At 40.2% G+C, this 14,799-nt stretch overlaps 1 protein-coding gene across 1 annotated transcript in view; it reads right to left on the bottom strand.

Moving 5' to 3' along the window:
* Positions 1 to 14,799, bottom strand: part of LOC127946113 (POU domain, class 6, transcription factor 2-like) — an 89,519-nt gene that overhangs the window by 34,778 nt on the left and 39,942 nt on the right. The window contains exon 5 of the mRNA XM_052542415.1: positions 6,852 to 7,252. Within this exon, the coding sequence (XP_052398375.1) occupies positions 6,852 to 7,252 (401 nt within the window). The remainder of the gene's footprint in view (positions 1 to 6,851; positions 7,253 to 14,799) is intronic.

The raw sequence follows: 14,799 nt of genomic DNA, 5'->3' as shown, positions 1-14,799 counted from the left end.
GTATTGAACCCACTAGCTTTTGTGCTGCCTACACAATGCTTCACCACTGAGCCACAGGAACACTAACTTACTGTAAATGTCAAATTGTCATTGTATGTATGGAAATGTCTACAGTTGGAAACTTTAATTTCTTACTATGTGGACCAGTGCAACCTTTTTTTTTTTTAATAATTACTCATTTTGGGTAAATGAAAAGTTGCTTTGCTTTCAGCACCCAGATTTTCCTAATTGGCTGAATCACATACTTTATAATTATTCATACAATATCCTGTGCTGCTGTTGATGGGTAATAGTCTTATTTTCTGCTTCAGTCACCAGTGCACATTTGTATTTTCATACTGTGGGAGTTTCGTTATGTAAGGCAATCGTCTGCCTTCTTAAGAAGGGGTGTCTATTGGGCTGCATTAATGAAAGAAAGTGAAAGTGACGTAACATTCAGCCAAGTATGGTGACCCATACTCAGAATTCGTGCTCTGCATTTAACCCATCCAAAGTGCACACACACAGCAGTGAACACACACACACTTTGAACACACACCCAGAGCAGTGGGCAGCCATTTATGCTTCGGCGCCCAGGGAGCAGTTGGGGGTTCAGTGCCTTGCTCAAGGGCACCTAATTTGTGGTATTGCCGAGGTTCAAACCCACTAGGGTTAGGAGTCAAACTCTCTAACCACTAGGCTACAATTGATTGATTGATTGATTGGTTGATTGATTGATTGATTGATGAGTGAGTGAGTGAGTGAGTGAGTGAGTGAGTGAGTGAGTGAGTGAGTGAGTGAGGGGGAGAAGGATGACAAGAGAAAAAAACTGCATGTTTTTGGGGGGCATTGCAAAGACTAAAACACCATGTGTGTGTATACATGTCTGTCCATGAGCATATGTGGGTAGGAAGGGTGCCTGACCTTGGCAGGGCTGTATTTTCAGGAGCAAGCTATAATGATGGCTGATTGCTGGGGAATGCTGGAGAATGGACAAAGATAGAGGGAGGTAGATGAGAGGAAAGGAAAAGAGAGGAGCAAAGAAACAGAAAGGACAGAGGAGAAGAGGCAAGTGTAATTGCAGCACTCGTGGGTCCTGGCCTCCAATGGCACACATCAGTGCATCAGGAGGGGTGTGTCTTAGAGAGACGGGTGAGTGGGAGAGAAAGTGGGGGTAAAAGATGGACAAGTAAGGGCACAGAGGTTGATAAAAAGTATAAACGAGTGAGAAAGATAGAAAAGGGGTTAAGTGAGAAAGGGGAGAGTGATGAAAGTTAGGAATGGGGAGCGATAGAGGAGACAGGGGTGAGTTGTCCATACGCTGAGGCAGTAAATTGGCATTGGCTGAATACCGGACAGTAGCCTGTAATTACTGTTGTAAGACTCTAGGTCTTACAGCCACTGTGTTTAAGAGAAGGGAGAAAGACAATGGCAGCTATTTAGATACTTATGTTTGTGTGAACTATGCCTTTAAATGTATTTTTAAAAAGTATTTATTTTATATAAATATATAAATATATAATGCAATAGAAAATGGACAGCAATGAAAAAATATTTTCATCATCAGAATGGTGTAGTTTTTGGTAACCATCCAAACAATGACCCTTTGAATATGAGACTTTGGTTCTAAAATGTGATAAATGCCTTTTTTATATATATTTTTTTTAGTTTCCGCCAATATCAGTATTGTATCTGATCCCTATTGAAAAGTAAATTTTTAATTTTTTGTATATTCGCAGAGTTATAAGGTCATGTTTTCTCCCTTTTTTCCAAACTGTGACAAACGAAGAATGCGATATATCCGCTCAACCAATCACAGCACACCATTCCACGCACTAAACCGTAATGGTGGTGCTCTGAATATACCCGGCATCCTAATTTCCTCATCTACTTTGTACTTTTTGATCAACAAACAAGGGCTTTGCACAATAAATCACATGGGATTGTCAAGCGCATCAGTAAAGCCGGTTCTTTTATTAATAGTACCAGTAAATCTCCAACAAAAAGCATTCAGATGGAAATTATTCAGATGCATTTAATACACAGAGCTGTACACAAGCTACACTGTATCGCGTCCATTCGATGAATCACATTAAATTATGAATGTGATATTGTGTAGCTTGTTAGTGTTTTTATGAATGACATTTATGTTTTTGTACAGCATATAGCACTAGTAAACTAAATGAATGTAACATGGCAAAGATGAATGCACCTTTGGAAGATGAATGTAAGGGAAATGTCATTTTGGAGTTTCTGTTGTCTAATGTGATGATTCTTGTACATGATAAAATTTTATATTACTGCTGTAATTAATTTTAAAGCATTAACAAGATTACCTGTTGAATTCATTTTGGGAGCGAAGTCTGATGAATGTAATGCATTTTTGTAGACCAGTGCCTGTATATACGATTAGTATATTGTCCAAGTTCAGAGGCTGTCATATGTGGATCAACTTACTATGTTGTGTATCTTCATCAGCTTCAATATGAAAAATATCTTTCATATTGATTCAATAAAGTTTTATAATAAATCTTTGAAAATCAAAACCTAGATTTTATTTTTTTAATGTTATTATAAACTATAGATGCTATGTGAAAGTCTGTAAAAAAGAAAATGATGGTTTTCATCTTGCCACTTTCTTGGTAAAGAAAACCGAGATTAATCAAATTAATCAAAATGGATTTATTGTGTTTGCGAACAAAACTCTTCATATATATATATGTTTATGAAATGAGACGAGTGTAAATATTGTACAGTATATGTGCCTATATCAGTGTGTGTGTGTGTGTGTGTGTGTGTGTGTGTGGATGGTCTGCCCTGCTCCTCTCTCTCTCCCTCTCTTTCTCTTTCTCTGTCTCTCTCTGTACCACAGATCAGTGTGCATGTGTGTGTATGGCTCAGGGCAGATGTAAGCCAGTGGAGTGGCAAATTACAGCAGACCTACAGCTGTAGGCTCGACATTATGATTAATTTGATCAGTAATTTCTCCTGTTTTTCATTTTAATCGCTGTGACTATTCTGCTGTGGCAGGTCTCTCAGATCTAATTAAGATCAATTCCAGTGTAACCGGCTTGCCCACTGAACTTCCCCCTCCTTCTCAAATCCCTGAGTCCCGTCAGCGTGGAGAAACCCAAACACTTCAATCAATCAGCACCAGCAAATCCAACCACCCCGCTAGTCAGCCAATTAACACACTTAGGCAAATTTAATAATCTCCACCATCTGGAGCCCATCTCTGCCTTCCCTGCTTCTTCTTCCTATTTTTTTTTTTTTTTTTTTTTAGATTTAATATTTTAAAAAAAAAGTTTTGTCCATAAAATAAAAGTCAGTTGGGTCTGAAACAATATTAAATGGACAAACGGGAAAAAGAAAAACTAAATTATATAAGGGTCATCATTCAATACTGTTTTTAAATAGGTCATATGACATTGCTTAAAATAATATAATTTTGTGTTTTTGGAGTAATGCAATGTATTTATGCAGTTTAAGGTTCAGAAAACATTATTTTCTACAAAATGTACAATAATGTTGCTCCTCTGTGCTCCGCCCTTTCTGGAATGCAATGATTTTACAAAGCTCATCTTTCTAAAAAGTGAGGTTTGCTCTAATAGGCCAGCTATAAAGTGGATTGTGATTGGCTGAATGCCTCAAGCATGTGACGAAAAATACACAAACAATAAAACCCATCACAAACAAGGCATTTGTTGCATCCAGTGGCGACATAATTATAGATTATTATCACTCATACTGTCTTTATCATGCACTGCGTTGCATTGAGTATGGAGCTGTGTACACATAAAACCATGTCTGCATTTGTGATCAAAGAAACGACAAAAACAATACCCAAAACTGCTAAAAACACGCTTTTGAATCATCAGTGGCAAATCATTTATATATGTAAATGTTCTTACAGACTGTGAGTCAGAAGCACCAGACTGTCCTTTAAAACTTGAAACTGCCTCACTTTATAGAAACAGACACTGGCATTCTCAAAGGAAACAGTCCTCATCCTCCGTAAAATGCGTAGCAAACATCTGGATATTTGGGTTGAGCTGTTAAGGAACATTGTTGTAAATACAACTTAACCACACAACATGGAAAACACACAACTTCTCCACAACATGGCCACTGCAACAACAGTGAGAATTACAATTACAGAGAATTACAGAGAACAATTGTCTTTTTTCTTTGCGTTTGGCTGGCGTTATGCAAATCTTCCCACATCATGACGTAGAAGTGGGGGCATGTTAGAATGAGCCATTTTACGAGGGTGTGGTTGACTCTTAACTTTTATCAGTATGAATATGTCTTTGGATTTGAGACTATAGTCTTTGCAACTTTACAGATCTTCTTTATGCACCAAGAACTTGTAACATTCCAAAGAGAAAGGAACAATTTAAATCACATCATATGACCCCTTTAAGTGAATTACAAATACAGTTAAATACTGCTTTTTAATTGTATTTGTAATTCACCCAAAGGGGAAATGGATAATTATAAAACTGAACCATCTAAAGGAACTCAGGGTCAGAGACCTCCAAAAACAATAAAAAACAAAAACCTCTCTGAACTTTTGACCAAATAAAGAAAGAGTCGAGACAAGAAAGATGAGAGAGAGACAGAGGGAGAGAGAATGCTGGCGGTGAGCACTTAGCTTCATATACTGGACACACTGACTGTGGTATTATCAGAGTGGGATGGTAACGTGCTGTCATGTTGACAGTTCAGCAACAGAAGGCCTCTATCTGGGCCTTTAGGTGTCTGCAGATAATAGGAGACCTGTCTGCCCTCCCTTACTAAAATGATTACACCCAAAGAGAGGAATGGGAGGCAAGAGATAACGAGAGGGTGGGGTGGGACATGTGTGACTAGAAGGGATAATTATGACAGATCCTGGAAATACACATTCTCACAATTCTGTAGGTGTTCTTAGTGTCTAACTGTGCTTGCCCCTAAAGGCTAGTAACAGCACTCTGGTGAAGTATGCTGTAACTTTCTCAAGCAGACATAGACATAAGCCCAATTACAACTGCAGACCCACAGGACATGCAGGCTGCAACCCCCCAACACACACATACAAACTTATGACTCTCTTTCTCTCACTCTCACTCACAACACATAGTATTGAAGGGCAAGGTAACGAATGCTGTCATCTCCAATGCCAATCTCTCTTTGGATTAATAAAAGGGTCTCACATGATTCTTAGCAGTAAAATCTAATCATTGACAATTGGGGAAAAAAAAGAAAGTGCAGTTCGAAAACCAACAGAGAAGCCATTTTAACACACCCCAGGTGAAGAGTGTTCCTCAAGACTTTGTCCGGGGTCCTCAAGCAGTTTTGCCTTGGTCAAAACTCTGGTTAGTACAAGTACCCACTAACACGTCTCATATTTAAAAACATATAGAGAAGCTCTACTAGCAAACCCTGGGCGAAGGGTGTTCCACAAGTCTCTGTCCTGGTTCCAAATGCAGTTTATGCATTGATAAGCAGTTTTGAAACTTTTTAAAGATGTTTCTAACATTGTATCAATATAATTACAGACATTTTCGCTGACTTTGAAAATTATTAAAAGTCATTTAATCCTACTGTACACAACCAACAACCACAATTATATATTACAATCTGTGCACATTCACAAACATCTAGACTTGCCTACAACCAATGAGGCTACCAACTTCAAGCATTAAAGCTAAGCTTTTGGAGCCCCGATTGTCACACCCTCCTAATTACTTTATTCTGAATCATGTATCAGAAGGGGTTGATGATAACTTGACAGATTGAACCAGGTGTGCTTCAACTGCAAATGAAGAAATGAAGGCTCCTTTAAAAGACATTAGCTAACTGAACTGGCAACAATGACTCGTGCGCCATCTGTGGGGTTTGTTTCAATTCTATAAGCCTGCATGACAATAACAGATAGCAAAATAAAGTATCAACAAACTCTTCTAATGCAGTCAACACTGGAATATGGTCCTTTGGACTTTCCGATGCAAAACATTATTTGCTAAATAATGTTGAAAACTATTCTGATTCAGTTGGCTGCATATACAGTGCTATACATTTTCACAACATGTCAATAGGTGATTATCATAATATTGTTTCAAATGAAATTACACCAAAAGCATCATTACTCGTAATTCAATATTCCGCAGCTCTTCATTTCCAATAATAGTCTATTGCTGTCGCTAGCTCGATGGCTGGGATAAACTCTAAACAATAAACTTTCAATTTTCATTTTTTTTTCAGGGAAAGGCTTGGCAAACGGCACCTCCTCCAGAAACAATATTTGTAATATCCAAGATTTCCCCAGACAGATTCAATCATTCAATTGAATTACTGCCCCATTCTCTAACATTCATCCTAGACCTCGTCTCACCCTAGAGCTCCATTCTTCCAGACATGTTGTGAATAATGTAGAAGAGTGAGCTCTTTAAGTGAGGCAACATCATATTTAGGGGTCATTACATTGAGTCGATCAGTCTCGACTGCCCCCATGACAAGCAGCACTCCGGAGCTGCTTCCCATCACGATTTGACATATATTATAGCTTTAAATAACTTCACTTTTAGTGTGTAAACAAGAGTTGAACTGGGCGAGGAGCAATACAAAGAAGGTTGCAGGCTACGGCTGTCTGGAAATATGAGGAATTTATTTTGATATCACGTTAAGGCTTTTTTCTCTCTCTTTTGTTTTTTTTTTCCAGATCAAAAACTTCAAGATCTGGACTGTCATTATATGAATTCAGAAAGAAAAGTCAGTTATTATTTAAAATTTGAAGTGTTAAGTGAATTTCTCCCATTTAATTGTATTAAATGAAAGAAACTATTAAAATAAAATAAAATAAATAAGGTTTAATTTTAATTTAATCTTACCTGTAGTGGCAGAGGAGGTGTGACAGGTGAAGGCAAGCTGTGAGCTGGCGATTGGTTTTGCCTGTGAGGGGGTGGAGACTGGGGAGGGTGAGCTAAGCTATGATTGGAGGAGGTACAGGTGGAGCCTGGAGAAGGTCCAGAGACTTGTGATTGAATCGGTGGAGTGAGCCGATGATGGCTGGGTGGTTGGAGATGTGTTGGACCGCAGAGCTGTTGTTGCTGCTCTCGTTCACGTTCTCGTTCCCTTTGCTGTTGGTCTCTTTCACGCTGCTCTCGTTCTCGCTGCTGCTGTTGATGTTGTTGTTGCTGCTGTTGTTGATGATGATGATGCTGTTGCTGGTGATGCTGTAGCTGTTGGAGTTGTTGAAGATGCTGGAGCTGAGAGTTTAAGGATGAGGTAGCTGTGATGAGAAAAAAAAGGAAGAAAGATGTTGTTTTCTATCTTTATCTTTCCAAAGAATTTATAACATAATAATTAAAAATAAACAAACAAATAACAAAACAATCAAATCACCTTCAACAAAACACAAGCATCATCTTTAATCACAAGAATTATGATTTACAAATAAGAGTAAACCCTGGACAATGTGATGGTGTTTGTACCACTTATTGCTTTCCTTAGCCTTTAATTGCAGAACCATCACTGATTGCTCCCATTACAAAGTATATTTTCTGGTACATTGTAATTATTGAAAAGCCCAAGCAAAAGACTTCAAGAAGCATCTGAGGGAGGAACTGTCCTGTGAAAAAAGATGTTCCACTATTTTGTAGTCAAAGCGTCCTACATCTCATCTAGAGACATAATTTAAATAACAATTTTAATGTAATTATAATAATTCTTAAATGGGCCTCTCCTCTTTAAAAAAAAAAAAAAAAAAAAAAAAAACTCATAGCAAGAAAATGTATGTTTGTGAGAATGTAACATGACAACTCATCAATTAGAAAGATTAAATTAATAGTAATATGTAACTATTTCTTTATTTTAGATCTTAACACAAAAGCAGCTAAAAATGCATTATTAAACTTCAGATCTATAAACTTAAACAACCCCCCGCAGACAGAAGGCAAAAGGGCCAACAAGTGCTAAGCATCTCTCGGGGAACTCTTTCAAGACTGTTGTGAGACCATTTCAGGTGACTACCTCTTGAAGCTCATCAAGAGAATGCCAAGAGTGTGCAAAGCAGTAATCAAAACAAAAGGTGGCTACTTTGAAGAACCTAGAATATGACATATTTTCAGTTGTTTCACACTTTTTTGTTATGTATATAATTCCATATATAATTCTACATGTGTTAATTCATAGTTGTGATGCCTTCAATGTGAATCTACAATTTTCATAGTCATGAAAATAAAGAAAACTCTTTGAATGAGAAGGTGTGTCCAAACTTTTGGTCTGTACTGTATGTCAACTGCTTGGATCAAGACGATCCTCACTGTATTCGCGAGTGTGAGAGAAGGCCGGTCACTCACTATCAAGCAGTCTCGGAGTTTGCTGGGTCTGATGGCTGCTGCATCAAATGTGAATAGTATTGGCCTGCTGTACACGAGACCCCTACAGTGGTGGCTCAAGACCAAGTTGTTCTCCCAAAGGGGAGACCCACTTCGCATGCTAAAGGTCATGCGGCGGTGCCTACGTGCCTTGGACATGTGGAGAAAACCTTGGTTCTTGGCTCAGGGCCCGGTGCTAGGACCTCCTGGTCGCCGCATAACACTCGTGACGGACACACCCCTCACCAACTGGGGTCATGAGTAGCCACCCTGCCCGTGATCTGTGGAGGGGCCGCCATCTAACATGGCATTTCATCTGCCCGAGGATGCTGGCCATGCTTGTTATTTGTTATCTGGCTCGCCTCGGTGGGTGAAGCCAATGCTGAATAGGGTTGAGTATCGATCGGGTTTTATTCAATACCGGTGCCATTTTGATACTTTTAAAATGTTACCGGTGCCTAAACAGTGCCTGAAGTAATACTTTTAAAAACAAATAAATAAGTAAAATTGAAAAGCCTAAAAAGGATATCATTAAGGAACATTAAAAAGATTTAAAATCCATAGCATTCACACGCTCCTTGGATACTCTCATTTCCCAAGCTTCCCTTACTCTAAGGGTAATAAATGTATTTCATTTTCTGGGTCATTATTTAATACAAGACCACACATAATGTTTCTACTGTATCTCAGTTAATCATTCTGAAATTTAGTTAAAATGAGTGCTGTCTGTCACTGTCTTTAATCAGTTCTGTCAATGACTGTATGATCATTCTTTATAAAGTAGCAACAATGCCATTTGTAAAGTAGCCTACAGTCTTAGGCAGATTAGTATTTTCACCCCAAAAAAGGGGTTTAGGCCAGTTATTTATGTCTTTTGCTTTAGTATGTCAGTAGGAAATATCAGTTTACATTTCCAAACATTCATTTTGCAATTAATTTTATTATATTCTAGTGAGATTGTTGAATGCACATACAGTCTGACAACAGACTCCCTAAGACTAACTTTTGCACAATAGTGTATGCATAAAGTACATATAATTAGATGAAGTACAGTATATTTAAATAAGTATAATTAAAGTATACGTTCATATGTGTTAAGGGCTCGGTTGTCGCTGGAGGAAAAAGCTGTGTTGTGAGGAGGGGTGAATGGAGCGAAAACTTTACAGTAGATGAGAAACCGATTGCTCCCTCGTGACCTTTTGTAAACTGTATTTATGACAAAGCACTGCACAGATACAGATATTCTAACAAATAACACACAACTCGTGTCCTCTGATTGTGTTTGAGTCTGCTTGTACTGCTCTGCGCGGTCTGTGTATTGAAGAGCGTGCTGAAAGACGGAGAGAAGACAGATTACATTTTTCATATGACATTTAAGCGGACTGACTCTGAGGCGATCACGAATTTGTGTACAGTTTATGAAGCCCTGCTAAAAAAGCCTAGAGACGTCCATTCTTTGTGTGTACATTTCAGAGAACCAAGACAAATATTTAAATCGATTGCTCAGGGATTTAAGAGGCACCAAAATGAGGCACCGAAATCTGCGTGCTGATTTGGTTCAGTGCATACCGGTTCCATAGGTACCGGTGCCATATTGGTAGCGGGTTTTGGTACCCAACCCTAGTGCTGAAGTGGTCTCATATGAAGCAACCCGAGTGGTATGACTGCAGCTGCTGATGCCATATGCCCCAGGAGCCTCTGAAACAGTTTTATTAGAACCGCTCTCTTGACCTCGAAATGTCTAAGGCAATTCAACAGTGACTGCGCGTGCTTGTTCGTAAGCTGCATGAACATGGCGATGAGTCTATTTCCATACCGAGAAAAAAGATCCTTTGCACAGGGGAGAGTTTGCTCTTTTCCCAGTTAACCTGAAGACCCAGATGGGTGAGGTGTCTGAGCACCAGATCCCTGTGCTTGCAAAACCGCGCTCGATAGTGAGCTAAAATCAGCAAGTCATCGAGGTAGTTGAGGATACGGACACCTCATTCCCTGAGAGGAGCCAGGACTCCTTCTGTGACCTTCATAAAGACACGGGGAGACAGGGTCAACCCGAATGGGAGGAAAAATGGAGACATGAAAGTATGCGTCCTTCAAGCTTTCGAAAAAGCACTTGGGCATTAGCATCTTGAACGGAAGTCCGTACTTACTGAGGGAACTACAGGCATACCCAAGGTGGGGCAGCAAGGTGGAACAGACAGCCCCGGCATGGGAGGTATATTGCCCCTTAGCGGGTATGGAGTGTGAGCACTCATCTGACTCCAAGTGGCAAAGAGGGCATGAGAAGGCAAGAAAATGAGAACAAAGGATTCTTCCCCAGCCCTCCTCCAGGGGAAGGAGTGGTACTGCTGCCATCTCCCGATGAGCTGACATCCCCAACTCCAGGTCGCCCATCTCAGGAACGCTGCTTGGCCTGACACTTGGCAGGTTTAGGGGCAGAGACTGGCTGCGCCGCCCTTCTGTGGCCATCTACTCACTGTGGCCGGGGTGAAGACACTGCTGTGGCCGAGCAGGAGTGGAGGAGACCGCAGGGGGAGCCCTCAGCGATGAGAATGCTGAGGCGGCTGCGCTGGCGGCAATGTGGAAGCAGCAGCAGGCTGCCGGGGCAGGATGTGTTTAATGGCCACAAACTGCTTCTGGGTGGCAGAGAACTGCTGGGCAAAATTCTCTACCGCATTGCCGAAGAGGCCAGCCTGGGAGACCGGGGAATTGAGGAGCTGAGTACGATCACACTCCCTCATGTCTGCCAGGTTCAGCCATAGGTGGTACTCCTGGACCACCAAAATGGACATCACCTGACCCAAGGAGCGCGCAGTAACCTTCATCGCCCGGAGAGCAAGGTCGGTAGCAATGCGTGCCTCCTGCAAAATCCCTGGGTCAGTACTGCCCCCATGCAGCTCTTTGAGCAGCTTGGCCTGGTAGACTTGAAGAGTGGCCTGACCTGCAGCTCTGTAAGCCTTGGCCACAAGCCTGGAACTTAATGGCCTTTGAGGGAAGCTTGGGACCAATGTGAGGTGCTCTGAGGCTGAGACAGCTGCATCGAAGACAGCTCCACTGGGGGAATCCCAGCATAAACCTTGGCTGCTCTGCCATCAAGGGCAGTGAAGGCGGAGGAAACAACAGAATGGTTTCGGGCAGTTAAAGGTGCCTTCCATGAACTGGTCACGATCAGCACGAGCAGCCCCCAGGAACCAATTTGTCCAGCCTCAAGCGCTCGGGACAGGGTGGAGGATTCCTCTCAAGCCCGATGCTCTCAGTTGCCCGGGAAAGCATGGCTGTCAGCTCAGGATCGGATTCGGGTGATGCTGGCACTCCCGAGGGAGGCAATACAGCCAAATCCTCATCTCCCGATCAATGTGCAGTTACAAAGTGAGAATCGTAATGTATTGTCAAGCATGTGTTTGTGCACAGTGTACTTGACAAGAAGTGACCATCATTAATTAATGCAGATGAATAATTGAAACCAGGACATTGTTTTTTCCAGAAGATAACTAAGAAGATACATTGGTGCTGACAAGTCTTTGATTAGTGTGGCTCCCCGTGCATCACAACCAGACAAGCAAACGAGGTTTTGATGAACCACAAGCTCTCTCTTCCCTACTCCAAGGAAAAGAAAAAAAAAAGAAAAAGAAAAAAAGAGTGTGTCTCTCGACCAGTAAACAGCCCACTTTTACATTTCTTCAACTGCCTGACACATTGACACCACTCTCACACCCCAGCATGAATTATATATATTATCTGCGCCGGGAAAATTCCAAGAGTCCAATTCACACTTGAAATGTTGGGGCAAGTTGTCTCGCAGGCCTTGACAGGGTGTATATATGTGGTGCTCAATCGCATGACTATAGAGGTAGCCAAGCGAGCTGCTACAAGTAGAAAATAAGTGAAAAAGAATAGGAGGAGGACAGAAAAAAAGGACGAAGAAAAGAGAAAGCCTGAATCCTGTCCAAAATATTATCGAAACCAGGGGTAAGATCAAAGGTGATGGGAGGGTCTCCTCCCACAGAAGTTGCGAGACGGGAAAAAGAGGCAGAACAACAAAAGAATATAAAGAAAATGAAAACAAATAGAGAGAGAGAAGGGGAAAAGAGAGAGAGAGAAAGAGAGGGGGGGAAAGGAATGTAGAGAAGCCCCATGTGAGCCTATTATACAGTATGTGCAGCACTGCAGGTAAAACTGGTTGAGAGCGAGTGCTTTATGAACTCTTTCATCTTATTACGAAACATTGCTAACCTTCCATTCTCCTTTAAAGCGACCCAGTCTCATTGCACGGGAAAGAGGAGTTTGTGTGCGCTTCTATGATGCATACAGTACCTTGAGCTAAAGAATCAGGTGCGAGAGAAATGACAGAGCTGCAAAGTTCTGAACATTGAAACACATTTCATGCACAAATACAGAGCAGGAATGCTGTGTTTAATTCATTGGAGTGTTTATGTGAATAGAACACAAGTACATGGACAGGAGACGATGCTTTAGAATGGTCATCCTCTATAACCTCCTCATAAGTCATCCTCTATAACCACCTGAATAATGGTAACATAACGCATGACGGTGTGAATTTGGTTTCTAGCCTGGATCTTTTGTACATTCTCATGTCATGTCCAGTGCACTTTCAACTGCTATCTTGACTTTACAGAAAAAGATAAAGAAAAAGAAAACTTTCTTTCTTTCTTGCATAGTGGAAACACATGTAAAAAATAGCAACAATAGCATTGTTCTATTCAGCTACACTGAAAATGTACCACACCAGCTTCCCATTGTGGATAAAGCAGACTTATTTCAAGCATATATAGAATGAAGAAAATTCAAGGATGCAATGCAGTTGTCATATGGACAACAGGTCATGTTAAGACAGCATGTTTAGACCTAAAATATATTAATGAAAATGGCATATATGTCACCCATGATCAGTACCACCGCGCAGTTTTGCGTAGGGCACCAACACCCAGGGGGGGCACCATCCCAGTTGAAAAAAAAATAAAAAATTAGATATATAACTGTACATCATTGTTTTTATTGAATGCAGACTTGGTGAGTGTAAGAGTCTATTTCAAAAGCATTACAAAATCTTACTGATCCCAAAGTAATGTACATTATATTTTGTTCCATGCATTTTCTTTGTGTACTTGTGAAAAGTAAAAAATTATATTACTGCAGAAAGAAAAAAAATGCTTCAGTATGTTCTTCCACATCCTTTTTTATTTAGTACAATATGTATATATTAAATTATATTTTTACTAATTACTAACTAAATTATTATTTTATTTTAAATATTATTATTTTTCATAAAGCTACTAAATCACAACATACTCCAGCACTCTGCTAGTATGGCTCATATGTCAATTTAAAAAAAATAAATAATAATAATAAATGTACTTTTTTGGGACAAAGCAAATATTTACTAAATACATTGTGGTTTTATTTTTCTCTTTTATAGAGAGATTTGTAGATTACCAGACTATTTCATTCATTTTTACTCCATAAGCAAAAGTAAAGAGGAGACATATAAAGCCTGTCCGACCTTCAGAAGTTCATAGTTATGAAATAATACCTGACAGCCTTCTCAGTGGGCACACAAATGAAGCTGAGGCCCGCCCTGACAGGTTCTGTGACCCGCCTGACGAATGGATGCTCTTTTTTGCCTCCCTGCACCTGAAGCCACTCAAATTTAGTACCTTTTTTCTTTCTTCCTTCTTCCTGAGACCAACCTGAACTCAAACAAAGTAGCAGCAAACAGAATTCTCCAGTACAGAAGCTCATTCCCCTGACCTCAGTGACCCTGTGAACCTGTGTGCACCAAACAGTGTAAAAATCACCTGTCCTGTGTTTGATGTGAGTAGGTGTGTGTGTGTGTGTGTGTGTGTGTGTATGTTGGGGGGGTGTAAAGCCTGGAGCATCTGATTGTCAAAGTTTAGCACAAAGGTCATCAAGAACCTGCAGGGTGATTATTTACTGCAGGCACTATTTTTGTTTCTAGTATCAAAGAGAGTATGCAGGGCAAAGCAAAGTATCCACCTGTCTCATCAGTACCGTATGCTGTCTGTCTGCCCCATATAACACCCCCTTCATCTGGGGATGTCCACCTTACGAACACAACAACGTGTGTCTGAGACTGATCTGTGTGTAAAATTAGTTTGATCATAGGAAATATTGATCATAGAGTGTAACAGGCAGATTATCTGACAATTACAATGCAAAATCTATTTAAGCATATTAAGTCTTATTAAGTGACATGTTAAGACCTGACAAAGTGACTGATACTACAAATAGTACACTTTACAAAATTGTAATAATGCAGGCCACTTTAGAAATAATATATAATACCAAAATGTTGAGCTATTTTGAACTACATGTTTGAAACTAACATGCAAAACAATTATTAGAGAATTCATATAATTGGACTTTTGACTCAGAACTGTATAGTTACTGAGATATAGCCTCCGTGAAAAGTAGCCTAAGTCTC

The sequence above is a fragment of the Carassius gibelio genome, chromosome A24, assembly GCF_023724105.1.
Source record: "Carassius gibelio isolate Cgi1373 ecotype wild population from Czech Republic chromosome A24, carGib1.2-hapl.c, whole genome shotgun sequence".
Lineage (NCBI taxonomy): Eukaryota > Metazoa > Chordata > Actinopteri > Cypriniformes > Cyprinidae > Carassius > Carassius gibelio.
The sequence above is the reverse complement of the archived record's forward strand: the minus strand, read 5'-3'. Positions and strand labels throughout refer to the sequence as shown.